Raw genomic sequence first — 15,663 nt, forward strand, 5'->3', positions numbered from 1 at the left:
TTCCATTTTAAACCCATAGCAAAAGTTATTCAAGGTGGAAGAAGTGAACATTTGACTTGATACTTAGAAAATTTTCAAATATGTTTGATATTCCAAACTTCCACCTCAAACTTCATCATGATCCATGCTTCAAATGGAAAAGTGTCCAATAATAAAGTTGTTCCCCTTGATCTCACATTTCCAAAAAGTCCAAGATAATATCATTTGGGCAAGAATTAGAGGACTTGCACATGTGTTCTTCACAAGGCTTCATTTGGATGAATTTCATGATCACATGACACACTTTCAGCATTGCACATGAGAAAATTTGGACATGATTACATAATTTCATGAGCCTATCACACGCTCATGCATTCATGCAAGGATGAATTGCTATTTTTAGAATTTTGAATGAAGGGTGTGAAACCAATTGCATTGCCTATAAATGAGACCCTTCATGCTCAGAATTATGGAGACCTTTCCGAAGCTTTGAACCTGCAATCCTAACTCTCACCATTAGAGGATAATCTTGAAGGTTTTCATTTGAAAATTGAGTTTCAAATCTCCTTCTATTTTGAGATTGAAACTCCAAGAATCCTAGCCTTTCCTTGATCCAATTCAACTTCTGCAAGCTTCTGAAGTCAAGCCAAGGCCAATTGGAAGCAAGATCAAGCAAGTTTCAAGCTCCCTCGAAGGTGATTTTCCAGAATTTTCATCTCTTCGATTCTCTCTCAAATTTTCACCATTCTTTGTGATTTTTGGTTGGCTGAAGTCCTACCAATGTTGGCAATAAGATTGAGTTGCTTTGAGGTCAAATCGAAGCAACTCGATTCATGATCCTTAAAATTCAAATCCCTGTATCTTTTGATATACTTGAAATTGGAGAAAATTAAGGCCATATTCGAGTTTTTGAGCATTTTCTCTTTGAAATAGTGTCCTTGTTTTTCATTTTTCATTGAGATGAAGTTGGACCAGTCCGATGGAGGTCACCAGAGAAGATGATCGGAGCCCTAGCTCCGGTGGTGTGTTGGCACACCTCCTGGCCATCTGATCAGGTTTGGATGTTCTAATCTTGACCTTTGGTTTGAATTACCACGCGTACATCACGTTGACTGATGATCACCAAGAAACGCGCGCGTGTGGCCATCAGATTTGCCACCTCAATTAATGAGGGAGATATGATGACCCTTAGTTTTTCTTATTTTATTTTAGTTTCTGATTTTATGTTTAATCCTTTTATTTTGTTTAATTCATATTAATTTCATTTTTAATCCAAAAAATATGGGACTTTCACCAAAAATATTTAAATATTTTTCTCTTTCATATTCTGAATTAAAAATATTCATTGGATTAATTTTGATACTTTTCATGAATTAAATATTTTTGTGCATATTTTTAATTTTTTAAAAATACTTCTGACTTTTGAAAAATCATGAAATATTTTGTCTAAGGTCCTTTGACCATGTTTGACCTAGGATAAATCTCTTGGCCATTTATTTGGTGTTTTGAAGAGATTTTAGGTTTTGACCAAATTAAAATGTATTTTAATTTATTTTTAATTGGATTTTTAATTGATTAAATGTGTAAAAATTATGTTGAGCCATTTTTATGGTCTTGTGATGTTTGACTTTTTGTTTGGGCCTTGGTCAAGGTTGATTTGACTTTTGTTGGATCAAAACCATTGGATTTAGGGGGATGATAAAATGTACATTTCATCTCCCAAAATGAATGGATGGTTTTGATTTGATGAAATTCCTCCCATGACCAATTTGTGTTTTTATCTTCCCCTCCCTCTTCATCTTCATCCCTATTATTTCCCATTGGATTTAGGGGACTGATGAAATGTACATTTCATCTCCCAAAATGAATGGATGGTTTTGATTTGATGAAATTCCTCCCATGACCAATTTTTGTTTATATCTTCCCCTCCCTCTTCATCTTCATCCTCTAATGTCTTAAGTCTAACTGGTTCATCAATGACCTTGTGTCAGATGAACCAATACAAGTATGATTGAGATAGGTCCATCCCTCTTGGTCTTTTCTTTTAGTGTGTGGTATGTTTTAGGAGTTTGGTTCTTCATACCAAATCTCTAACATGCATTAACACCTAAATTTTTATTTCCCGACCTTAGATAGTTGTGACTTCTATATAAGTTCAATTACGGTTACTTAACATAGAGCTAAATTTGACCCTAATGGCATAACATTCTAGTAAGTGAGATTGTAAGTCTCCTATTCTTCATGGTATTGTATGGAGACTTGACCTTTTTTCCTTTCATGAGAGTTAGTGGCATACTTGTTGAATTATCCAAGTTGGAGCCTTTCTCATGGAAGATGTCTTGGTTTAAGGATTCATACTTGTGAAAGAATGGTTGAGTGTTCTCCAAAGAATGACTTAATCAATCAATAAAAAAACACCACTAACACTTGACTAACCTTTGACTAACATTTGACTAATTCTTATTAATATTGCTTTACTTTCAAGTCATTTACTTTATGCAATTTAAATTTTAGTCATTTAACATTCATTACCATTTACATTTCATTTAACTTGTTTATGTTTATGTCATCTTCACTTTGCTCATTTGAGCCATATCTTATGATTGTATATATTGTTTGTGCATTTTGGTTTTGCTTGTGGTATTAGGACCTTAAAATACCTAATAACAACAAAAACCCTAAAAAAACATCTGGTGGACTATTGATTTTGATCTGAACTCTTGGAATTAGAACTAGGCAACATTCCCTGTGCAAAAAGGACTTGGCCAATGCCAACATTTTGAGACTGAGCTATTGTGAACTGAGCCTCCATCTGATGCAAGCCTGAGATCTTGTTTGAATTCATCTGCTACTCTGTCTTTGTGCTTAATTGTTATTTTGATCTTGTGTCTGATGCTTTATTCTGAGTTGATCAAAGAATATTTCATCTGATACATTGGAAGACAAATAAGACTGCTAGCTGTGGGAATTGCTTGCTTGGATGTGACTATCTTTATTTGATGCCTTGATCTTCATAATGTCTGGATATTGCTAATTACTCATTGATTATTGCTTGATTCAAAGTCCAAAGGGAAAATGAGTTTTCTATATGACATTCTTGTCTGTTGGATTGCATCCCATTGGTCAGATCTTTTCAACTCTCAACTTTTAAATGTATTCTTAGGATGGCCTCTTCATCTTCTCCCACTTCTTAAATTTCAAAATCTCTCCCTCTTTTCAAAAACTTTCTTTGCTTGTGATTTCAAACTTAGACCTTACTTTAATGGTTAGAAACTTTGGCCTTATGCCAATGAATTTTCAAACTCTTTCTTAAATCAAATTTGTAAATAAACTTAATCATATTGACTTAAATTTCAAAAGACAAAAAGAACTAACAACTTCATTCAAACTTGTGTCCCTTTGTGCACTTTTCTTATTAAACTTTTGTTAAAAACAATTCACCAACTTTGAAATTTTTACCACGAACTACGAGGTTTTGATCCCTCATTTTTACGTTGGTACGTAGGCACAAGTCCGAAGGTCTTGTCAAACACAAAAATATAATTAATAAATTCTTTTTCTCATCCCTACACTCTATTTTTATCAAACATCATTTATACCAAACGCATATGCACACATAAAAAAGGGCTCCCTAGGAGTACCTAGGATACTTTGGGTGCTAACACCTTCCCTCTGTGTAACCAACCCCCTTACCTGTAATCTCTGACATTTTATTAGTTTTGATTTGAAAACTTCTTATCTTTGGGTTTTGTTCGTACTTTTCCCTTTTCCTTTGGAAACAATAAAAGCGCGGTGGCGACTTTGGTTTTATTGACGTCAAGCTTATCCATAGCTTGATGCTCATGAATTTACGGCTACAAGCATTTATCAATGGTTACCCAAATGCAACCAAGGTTTCACTGATCCTGAAGGACCCAATGAAGATTAGGTACCAAGCACTTTTCGTTGATCTTGCAGGATAAATGTCTTGGCTCTAGGAAGAGAGTATGGGATCTCATTTGTGGATGCTCAAGACATGATACGAGTGACATCTCCATATACCATTGACTTTGTGGCAAGGAAGAAGGGTTGTGTAACCAAAGGAGATCAACATATATTGTTTATTAAGTGGTAAAAGTGTGTTGATTACTATTACTATTTCCTATCTGAGAAATGTCAGAAAAGATATTTTATTTTGTGATGTAGGTTTATCTTTAATAAGACATACTTAAGTACATGAAATAAGAGTTTGATCAACCTAAGTCGATGAAAACCTGAGGAGGAGCAAGATAACTATCATGATTTGAACAAGAATGAAAGTCCAATTATAAACGATGATCATCAAGCAATAACCTTCTTGGATACATTATTAATCACACTTTCAAGTACGGTTGCAAAGAGAAAAGTGGTAAGAGCATTTGATTTCTGCAGAGTTTGCAACACGTTTTGCATCGATACCAACTTTCGTTCGAGAGTTCCTTGTGGAATGCATGTGCATCCTCCGTCAGTCGTACGGTGAGGTAATGTCATTTCAATTTTTTCTTTGTAAGTAAGTCCTTTCTTTTACCTGTTTATTTTTCAAAGGTATACAATATACTTAGTGTATGGTACATGTTATAAGTGTTCATTTCCAAAGATTTCAATTGATAACCATAACGTGTTTCAATTTACATGTCTTTAGTGACCTCATCTTAATATCTTCACACGTATTCTATACTATTAACATTGTATACTTGCTCAAAAGAGTTCAAGTTTATATCGATGATATCATTTTTGGTTCCACTAACATGCAACTTGTCAATGAGTTTTCTAAGCTTATTCAAGATGAGTTTGAGATAAGTCTCATGGGGGAGTTAAATTACTTCTTTGGTCTTCAAATCAAGCAACTAAACAAAGGGACATTTGTGTGTCAAACTAAATATTGCAATAAATTACTAAATAGATTTAGTATGGAAGATGCAAAATCAATCGACACTCCAATGCCCATAAATGGAAACTTGGAAAGGAATGAAAATCGTAAGGAAGTTGATGTCAAGAAGTATAAAGTTATGATTAGTATCTTCTATATCTTAATGCATCTAGCCCGAATGAAAATGGTAAGGATGTTGATGTCAAGAAGTATAACATGTGTATGTGCGCTCGTTGTCAATCGGCTCATAAGGAATCACATTTAAAAGCCGTAAAATGCATCCTTAGATATCTTCATGGTACTTCTAAGTATGTGATTTGGTATTCCAAGGGAAGCAATTGTAATTTGGTTGGTTTTACTGATTCCGATTTTGTCGGTTGCAAATCATATAGGAAGAGTACTAGTGGAACTCGCCACATGTTTTCAAACTCCTTAGTAAGTTGGCATAGCAAGAAACATGTTTTCGTTGCTTTGTCAACTGCCGAGGCAGAATACGAGTAGCCAGTAGTTGTTGTGCTTAAATTTTGTGGCTTAAACAACAATTACTTGATTTTGGCATTAAACTGCAACATATTCCCATTATGTGCTATAACACTAGTGTTATTAATCTAACCAAAAATATGGTGCTACACTCTCGCACTAAGCATATTGAGATCCATCACGACTTTCTACATGACCATGTTGAGAAAGGAGACGTCTTATTTGAGCATGTTGATAGAAAAAATAAACTTGCGGATATCTTTACAAAACCTCTTGCGACCGAACCGTTTTTCAACATTCAAAGGGAATTGGGGATACTTGATATCTCCAATCATGCCTAAATATGATTAAATGCGTCCATTTTATATACTTTTGCTCTAACTTTCCTTGGAAGTTTAATCACATAAGAGGGCATCCTTCATCAATTCATAAGCGAGATAATATTGTTCCATTTTCCCTTTTTTGAAATTAAGCTTTTAATTTTTCATGTTATTTATGTTCCAAATGATTGATATTCTTGACGTATGAGATAGTACATGAATGTTCACTTCCAAAAATATCTATTGATGTATGTAAATTTATATGCTTATAGTTACTTTATATTGTTCTTCCTTGATACTTGAAATATGTTCTTGATACATAGGCTTGTCATCTATTCCAGCATGAGATATGTTTAAACATGTTATAATGTTAGCAAAATTCTTGTTGTGTGTCATTGTTATGATAACATCTCTATTTTTTGTTTGAGTGGTGGTAAATCTATATATCACCTTACTAGAGCATATGCATGTGGAACATTTCGTGAGCACCAAAGGCATATGTCACGTAATATTGTCGCTTTTGTAGAAACTAAAGAGTTTTTTTATTACATTGTATCTATCATCTTTCATGTTTATTGTATATGTTATTTGGCATAAGTTGTGGCAATCATGTTATATTGTTGCTTTGAATGCTTTTATTTATATTTAGGCATTCTTTTTCAATATGTATATTATTCAATGTGATTGTTATGGTATTGATGATCTTATATTTGCAAACGCCTCTGTGTGTTATATTGGTTTATGTGTGATATAAGATACTTCTCATGGATTACTTTGTCTCTTTTTGATGTTGTCAAATGGGGATAAGCATCTACAAGATGAAGTTGGATGCATACATTCAGGGGAGCCTTCATATGAAAACACGAAACGCATCGTCTCAATCTTTTACATCATAAAAAAGGGATGTGAGTGTAACTTTACGTTAGATGTATTTTGCATGATGTTAAACCTATGATACTTTAGTGTTAATGTATATTGGATGATATCCTCTGATTCTCAATGTGCATCTTAGTATTAGGAAGCATAAAAACATTTAGAAATAAGTTGGAAAAGGTTTCATACATAAAAAATGCATAAAAAATAAGTTTTATGGGAAAATTAACCTATCTATCGACACATACATGTTTCAGGTCGACACATAGAAGAAAATGTTTTCTCTGTGTCGACACATACATTTTTCAGGTCGGCACATGTACTACATTTTAAAGGTTTGTAGCTTCTATTAGATGTGTCGCCTATACAGGTTAACACATGAACTTTACAGGTCGACGCATGACCTATATAGGTCGGCACATGCGTCGAACAGGTTGACTCATGACTTTCATAGGTCAGCTCATGCAACATAATTGAGATCTTTGAGGATTTCAAATAAGAAAACCGAGTTGGGTTTTCCTTCAAGATCGTTTAGGGATTTGGAGGTTTTGGACAAAATTATGCAATTCAGATCTGATCGAGTGAAGGCTTTGAAGAACAGGAGGATCTTGCAATGGAGTAGCGTGGGACGATGGATCGTATTGGTATATGTTGGGTTACAACAATTGAGTGTTTTAGATTCAATCGATTGAAAGCCTTAAAGAATAATGGTTTCTTGCAAACAAGTAGTGTGAGACGGTGAATCAAATTGGAATTGTTAGTTTACTTGATCTATATTTGATCAAGGGAAGAGAAGGTGTCAGAATCAATATCAAACTTAGGGTTTGTGAAGGTAGAGAAAAAAAATAAAGGGGGGTTTGAATTGTTTTCACGGACAATAAAATCTTTTGGAAGCGCTACACACACAAAGATAATAACAAACAACACAGAAGTTTATCTTGGTTCGCTTGAAAATCAAAGCTACTTCAGTCCACCCGGCCAAGGTGATTTCGCCTTCAATAAGGACTTAATCGAATAATCTAGAAAGATTACAACAAACGTCTAAGAGTACACTGATCTCTTAGCCCTCTCAAGTCTACAGACTTCACAAGTCACTTGAGGAAATTTACAACAACTATTTTAGAATTACAAGAAAGTGTTTAGTGCTTCTAGATAAGCAATATGAACATAGTAAGAACAATGATCAATGATCACACTTAGAGCAACAACTCGTGTGATAATGTAAAACACGAATTTAGTGTATGACTTGATTTTAATGTGAAGAATTCTTGTGTAATAGCTCCGTGTCTTGGTATGTTAATAGTTGGGCCTTTTTATAGTGCTTGGAGATGATATTGTTGAATGGAGCATTGATGCTGATATCTTCCCAATCATGGGACTTAATAACATTAATTTTATTGTCCTTTCCATAGAAGTTTTGGATAGTATTCAATATTATCCATATAGAGATTCATACCATATTTGGAATACTTCTTTGTTAAGTTCTTGATTCTGATCTGTTGGGCGCGATTCAGAGTGCGTGAAATTCATATTCTTTTCTCAGATCTTGTATTCTTCAGATAGTTGTATATTATGTCTTCTTCAGAAGTTCTTGACTGATCTCCAATTAGACAGTCTTCTGATGTAAGGATCTTCAGAGTTTTCATATGTGGGATCCTTCAGATGTCTTCAGATGCAGAGTTTCCAGAGTCTTCAGATGACATATTTTGTGGGTGATTCTTTTAGACATCGTTGTCTTCAGCGTCAGAACGGATACCTTTAACTCTGAGTCAGTTGTTCTGGACTTTGTGTGACATCAAATGTTGTTTCATCAGATTCATTTTTTGTTAGAGTCCTGCGCACTTAGAGAATTTTATTAGGGTACCAAAATGTTTCACTCTTTGTTATCATCAAAACTTAGAGATAAATTTCAGAACCAAAATCTTGTTCTAACAATCTCTCCCTTTTTAATGATGGCAAAACTTCAGATTGTTGATGAAATAATGATACTTCATAATAATTAGAGGAAAATAAATTCAGAGTCAGATATACTATGATTCCCCGTGAGATAAGCAAGCTCCCCCTAAATCTGATACTTAGAGAGTTTAGAGTTTCTTACCAGAGCCTCTTATGTTGCTTAGCTTGTTTCTTAGATGTTTAATTTGATACTTCCTGCAAGAAAACTTAGACCGCACAATATATTTAGAGTTTTAGGATGTAAGCAGTGTATTATGAGAATCAAATATTTATTTCATCAGAAGGCTATTTATTTATTTCTCCCCCTTTTTGTCAGACTCAAAAAGACATATCCGAGAAAAACATATAGTGTAAAACAAAATTTCATTTAGATACTCTGAGAGAAGTATAGAGAAGAAAAACCATAAAGGCCAAAACACCTTAAAGATAACACAAAACACAAATCCTAAGGTGCCTAAGGGTTTGGAGGAGGATGCTCCTCTGAAGTAGCTGGGTGAGAAGATTTTGGATGCTGGAGTTAACTGAATCCTGCTTGTTGAGTTTGGATCTCACAAGTTGTTGTTCCTTCTGAAGTTCTTCCAGAGTCTAGAGCACCAACAAAGCGATGCCAGATGTCGATGACTCACCTCGAGTCAGAGCAACTTCATTTGACTTAGCAGCTTCCTCTGCAGCAATGTGTGTTGCTTCTTCAGCGACAGCCTTGGCTTTAGCAACAACTTTTTCTTCGGCTTCCTTTCTCGCCTGCTCTTCAGCTTCCAGTTTTTCCTTCTCTTCAGCTTCTTGGCGTGCTTTCTCTTTAGCTTCCTTTGCCATATGTGCCTCTAGTCTCTCCTCAACACTTATGATATAGTCATTTCTGACTTGTTGAGATAGTACCTTCAACTTGAAGACCTCAGATGTCATCCATCTGAGAAATCCATTCCAGTGAGTCCTTACTTCAGAAGGATTATCACTTAGGCTGGATTGTTCAAACAGTGTTATGAGCTTCACAGCTGAAGATTATGAAAATAAAGCAAATGACTCTTCCGGGGTTGGGAAGGTTGGTTCGGGTTCAGATGTTGGAGGGAATTGGAGTGTTTTCAGAGGGTTCGGTAGGAGGTTCAGAAGTTGGTGTGGTTAATGAAGGTACTGAAGGAGGTGCAGATAGAGATGGTGTAGGTTCAGAGGTGTCTGGTTGACAAGTTCTGTTCAGAAGTTATTGTGTCTAGGAGTTGAGTCAGGTTTGGAGATGAAGGGTCAGGAATATTTGTCTGATCAACGTCAGAGGAAAGGTCATAGTATGGTGGATATAAGGGGGTTGAAGAGGGAGGTGAAATGTGTTCATTTAGAATTAATGCTTCAGATATTGGAAGTGTTGTGGTAGTGAGGTCGAATTGTTGTAGAGGGGGTGAGGAAGGGTTTGTTTCAGAGTTGTGAGGTTCATAGGTAGTTGGGATAGAGATAGTGGGTTCAGAAGGGGTATAGGTAGAAAATGGTTGAGGTAGAGAGGAATATATTTGCTTTAAACCAGAAGATAAATAAGTTTAAGGGAGATGAGACTTACTAGAGGCAGAAGAGTCCATAGGCATAAGCGTTATGGTTGAAGGTTCTCCCAGCTTCATAGTCTTCTTCTTCAAATTCCTCTAAGAGGGTTCTCTCATCCTCTTCATGAAGTTGGGTGGATGTTCTGGTAGCCAATCCATTGAGAAATCTGAGATGTCAACACCTTGAGACGCTAGGTCTTGAAGGTAATGAGCAATCACCTCTGGGGGATCTATCTTGGAGAAAAGATACATTACATGAGGTATCTTCCTCTGGTCCTTCAGAGCATCCCATGAGGTGTCCATAGTGGGTTTGACTAGGACTTTGTCAATGAACCCCGTGCTCTTCATATTTTTGGCATTCAGAAGCTTGCCAACATCCACAATTACGTCTTCCATCATGTTGATGGAGATCAGTTGGTCCACCATCCCACTCTCTATCAGGACGTCAGAGATGAGCCTTCCTAGAGGTATGTAGTTTCTGGGCTTCATGTGGTTCTTGTATCCCTGATTGAATCCCTTAGATACTTAAATAGCAGGGAGGGAAGATTCAACTTCAATCCCTTATGGATGCAATACAAGATACATTTATGATCCGTATTGATGTAGTCAGATGAGTTTGAAGTTGGACGGTGGTGGATGGTGCCCAGAATGATCTTCAACCAGACCCTTAGATTCTGGTGAAGTTCCTTGTTCTTAGAGGTTTTCCCTTATGGATTCTATTTGAATATTATGGGGACTATCTCCTGAGAAATGTATTTTGCCCTAGGGTTGATATTATAGATCCTTCTGCCCCCAGTTCTTTCCATGTCCATAAGCTTGGCTATGGACTTTTCAGTGATGACCATTTTGACTCCCAGGACATAAGAAACAATACAATGGTCGTCACTATCTGCAAATCTCCAGAATTCCTTAACGAGGAAGGTGTAGACAGGACCGTAGAGCCTCTAGAAATAATTTCCCCAGCCTTGTTTCTCAAGTTCGGCAGTGAGATCAATGCCATTACACTTTAAGTTGTCGAAGTCCACTAGAGATTCACAGAGAACTTCCAGTTTCTCAAATGGAGTTGCAAGGTTGATGTGACGGGGACGATAAAGAACATGAGGTTCCTTATAAGCTGTATTGAGGTTGTAGCAGTTAGAGTAGTTGTTTGTTAAGGGGCTTCAGAATGTTGTTCAGTTGCTTCCATTTGTTGAAAATATTGTTGTGAATCCATTTGGAGAAGATGAAGATTGTTGTTTGTTGATGATGGTTGAAGAATGTTAAAGAACTTGCAGAGAGTTTGAGAACAAGAGGGTTTGTGTGGGTTTGAGAGTGAAAAATATATATACATAACATGTAGCATGAAAAATGACAGTGTTAAAGGAGAATATGAAACACCAAAGTTAATTAGTTCAGATATCTGAGTTGACACGCTTGGGGAGAATTAATTGCAGCTAATGATGGTTGTCTAATCTAAAAAATATGCACACTGCTCGAGGAGATCTCAACAGTTTGGCTCTTGAGTTCTGAGCTAGATAGTTGTCTAAAAGATCCAAGACCACACGTTTGAGAAACCACGTTTTGATGTTTCTGACATCAAGAATACAAAGGGGTTTCTGATTCAGAGGTTTTCTAATCCAGATAACATCTAACTGGTAGAAGTATCAGAATCAGAACCAAATGACCAACAATGATTAAGTCAGAGCCTATTCTAACAGATCAGGAGAGAAGCACGAGTTCAGAATCATTATGGGCAATCTTCCATGTTTAAATGTTTCAGAATGAAGGAAAATCTATCTTCAACTAAGGGTTTTATGAAGATATCATCCCATTGATGGTCTGTATCTATGAATTTTTAACTTATTACCCCTTTCTGAACATAGTCTATGATAAAATGGTGTTTAATTTCAATGTTCTTCACTCTGGAATGTAAAATAAAGTTCTTACTTAAACATATGGCAACAGTATTGTCATAAAAGATAGGGATGTTACTCTCATATATCTGAAAGTCCTCAAGCTGTTTTTTCATATAGAGCATCTAAGTGTTGCATAGTGAGGCTAAGATGTATTCTGCTTCTGCAATTGAGAGTGCAATGGTTGATTGTCTTTTGCTAGTCCATGAGATGAGGTTTCCTCCTAGAAATTGACAGTTCCCAGATGTGCTTTTACGTTCCAATCTGTCTCTAGCGTAATCTGCATCATAATACCCAGAAAGCCTATACTCTGATGTTTTCTTATACATCATGCCCAGATTAGGTGTTCCTTTCAGATACCTTAGGATTCTCTTAACAACAGTTAAGTGAGATTCCCTTGGATATGATTGGAATTTGGCACAAAGACAAACGTTGAACAATATATCTGAACGTGTAGCAGTCAGATAGAGAAGAGAACCTATCATATCATGATAGAGTTTCTGACAAACCTTTTGACTTACCTCTTCTTTCTCCAAAATGCAAGTGGGGTGCATAAGAGTCTTTGCTGGTTTGCTTTAGGACATTTCAAACTTCTTCAGAATGTCTTTTATGTATTTGCTTTAATATACATAAGTAGCATTTGATGTTTGATTGATTTAAATTCCCAGAAAGAACTTTAGTTCTTACATCAGACTCATTTCGAATTCAGCCTGCATTAGCTCAGAAAATTCTTGACAGACAGATGAGTTAGCAGAACCAAAAATTATGTCATCAACATATATCTAACAGATCATAAGGTCATTTTTGATGTTTTTATAAAAGAGAGTAGAATCGACTTTGCCTCTGATAAAATCATTTTCTAGAAGAAAAGAACTCAGTCTTTCATACCAAACTCTGGGAGCTTATTTCAGACCATAAAGAGTTTTTTTCAGTTTAAAAACATGTTATGGACATTTTGAGTTTTCAAAACCAGGAGGCTGATGAACATACACCTCTTCAGAAATATATCCATTTAGAAATGCACTTTTGACATCCATCTGATATTGTTTGATGGAGTAGTTTACCACAAAAGATACAAGTAGACGGATAGATTCTAACTTAGCGACTGAAGCAAAGGTTTCATTGTAGTCAATACCTTCTTGTTGACTGTAACCTTGTGCCACCAGTCGTGCTTTGTTTCTGACCACTTCACCCTTTTCATTTAGTTTGTTTATGTACACCTATTTGGTTCCAATCACGTGGGTTCCCTTGGGTTTTGGTACAAGATCCCAGACATCGTTCTTTGCAAATTGATCAAGTTCTTCTTTCATTGCCAGAATCCATTCTTTGTCTTGAAGTGCTTCTTCACAGGATGTTGGCTATATCAAAGATACTAGTCCCATAAGTGTTTCTTCAGAACCTTTGAATGTTGATCTTATTCTGACAGGTTCATTTTTGTTCCCCAGAATCAATTCTTCAGAAACATTTTGTCTATTTCTTGATCTTTTCTGATTTATTGTGACTTCAGGTGCTTATGACGTTCCCTTTTCTGCTTCTTCAGATTCTTTAGCCTTTTCCTCAGAACCTACAAGTGTTATCTCCAATTCTGCAAAATTCTCAACTAACTTTGACTCTTCAGAGTCAAGCTTATCATCAAAGATGACATATATTGATTCTTCCACAATTAATGTTTTTGTATTGTATACTCTATAACCTTTAAAACGTTATGAGTATCCCAACATAATACATTTTTATGCTTTAGAGTCAAACTTGTTCAAATTATCTTTAGTATTTAGGATAAAACAAGAACATCCAAAGGGATGAAAGTAGGAAATGTTGAGTTTTCTTACCTTACACAATTCATAAGGAGTCTTCTCCAGAATAGGTCTAATAAAGATTCTATTCTAAATATAACACACTGTATTCATCGTTTCAGCCCAGAAGTGCTTAGCTACATTTGTTTCATTGATCATGGTTTTGGCCATTTCTTGGAGCGTCCTATTCTTCCTTTCTACAACTCCATTTTGTTGTGGAGTCCTAGGATAGGAGAAATCATGGGATATTCCATTAGAATAAAAAAGCTCTTCAAAAATTTTGTTTTCAAATTCACCACCATGATCACGTCTGACTCTGACGATTTTAGAGTCAAATTCATTTTGCACTTTTGAGCAGAAACTAGTAAACACGGAGTGTGACTCATTCTTGTGTCTTAGGAATTTTACCCATGTCCAATGACTATAATCATCAACAATGACAAGTCCATACTTCTTACCATTGACTGACGATGTCTTAACAGGTCCAAACAAGTCAATGTGAAGAAGTTCCAGAGGCTTAGAGATAGAAACAACATTTTTATTTTTGAAAGTTGTTTTAGAAAATTTTCCCTTCTGACATGCCTCACAAAGAGAATCTGAAGAAAACTTCAGCTTAGGTAGGCCTCTGACTAACTCAAGTTTATTTAGCTAAGAAATCCTCCTTATGATAATGTGACCCAAGCATTTATGCCACACCCATTGCTCTTCATTTACAGACATTAAACATTTTACATTTTGATCTTTTAGATCTGAAAGCTTAATTTTGTAAATGTTGTTCTTCCTCTTACCAGTGAAAAGGATTGTGCCATTGTTCTGATTAATAGCTTTGCACATTTTTTGATTGAAGATTATATCATAACCATTATCACTTAATTGACTTATGGATAACAAGTTATGTAGTAATCCTTCTACGTAAAGAACATCAGAAATAGAGGGAAGAGATCCATTACCAACTGTTCTAGATCCTCTGATTCTTCCTTTCTGATTTCCTCCAAAGCCTATGAAGCCATCGTCTTTAAGTTCCAGGCTTTGGAATATATACTTTCTTCCCGTCATGTGTCACGAGTATCTAGAGTCCAGGTACCATGATTGGTGTTTTAACTCTGCTGCACAAGATATCTGCAACATATATTATTTTATCTTTTGGTACCCAAAATCTTTTGGGTCCTTTATGATTAGTTCTTCCACAGCTTCTAGAAACTTTGGGTTTTCTGGCATTATTAAATCTTTCTATTTATCCATTTGTCTTCTGTAGAAGGTATTTGCTCATCTTCATCAGAGTCATATCCAATTCCTCTTTTCTTATTGTGATAACATCATAAATTATAGAAGCCATTTTGCTTCTTTGAAGCCCATTTTTCAGAAATTTCTGAAAAGTTTTTTCATATTTATATATGGTGGTGTCAGAAGTTGGTGGAACTTTGGAAAGAGTTTCTTCAAGTTTTAAACATTTTTTGGTTGAAAATTCATTTTCTTTTTCAAGGACAAAAATGTTTCCTTTAAGTTCAAAAACCTCTTTCTCAAGCTTATCACACTCTTCAACAATTTTTTCATGGACCCTTTTTAGGATCTTGAATTTCTTTCGAAGCTTCTGATAAGAGCTTTCCAGATCTGAGCGAAAGAAATCAGAAAATACCTCTTCAAAGTCAGATTCTTTTTCGGATGAACTTCCGGATGTGGTAGCCATGAATGCAACATTTGCCTGTTCCTCTTCAGAGTATGATTCTGAAGCGATTCAGAGTCATCCCAGGTTTCCATGAGACCCTTCTTAGTTTTGAAGGAGTTTTTCTTGAATCCTTCTTTTTTGGAACTATCTTTCTTGAGCTTTGGACATTCATTTCTGTAGTGTTCTGGTTCTTTACATTCATAGCAGGTTACCTTTTTGTTTGGTCTGCTTCTGGAAGTTGACACAGAATGATCTCCCTTCTGTCTGGGTCTTTTGAATTTGTTATTCCTTTT

General features: G+C 35.6%; 1 protein-coding gene across 1 annotated transcript; it reads left to right on the forward strand.

The window, feature by feature from the left end:
- The first annotated feature begins 4,745 nt into the window (after positions 1–4,745).
- Positions 4,746–5,368, forward strand: LOC127135762 (uncharacterized mitochondrial protein AtMg00810-like). The gene is made up of 2 exons (XM_051062403.1): positions 4,746–4,996; positions 5,041–5,368. The coding sequence occupies exons 1-2, from the start codon at positions 4,746–4,748 to the stop codon at positions 5,366–5,368; spliced, it is 579 nt and encodes a 192-aa protein (XP_050918360.1).
- The last annotated feature ends 10,295 nt before the right edge of the window (positions 5,369–15,663 follow it).

Source organism: Lathyrus oleraceus, chromosome 4 (genome assembly GCF_024323335.1).
Source record: "Lathyrus oleraceus cultivar Zhongwan6 chromosome 4, CAAS_Psat_ZW6_1.0, whole genome shotgun sequence".
NCBI classification, from domain to species: domain Eukaryota; kingdom Viridiplantae; phylum Streptophyta; class Magnoliopsida; order Fabales; family Fabaceae; genus Lathyrus; species Lathyrus oleraceus.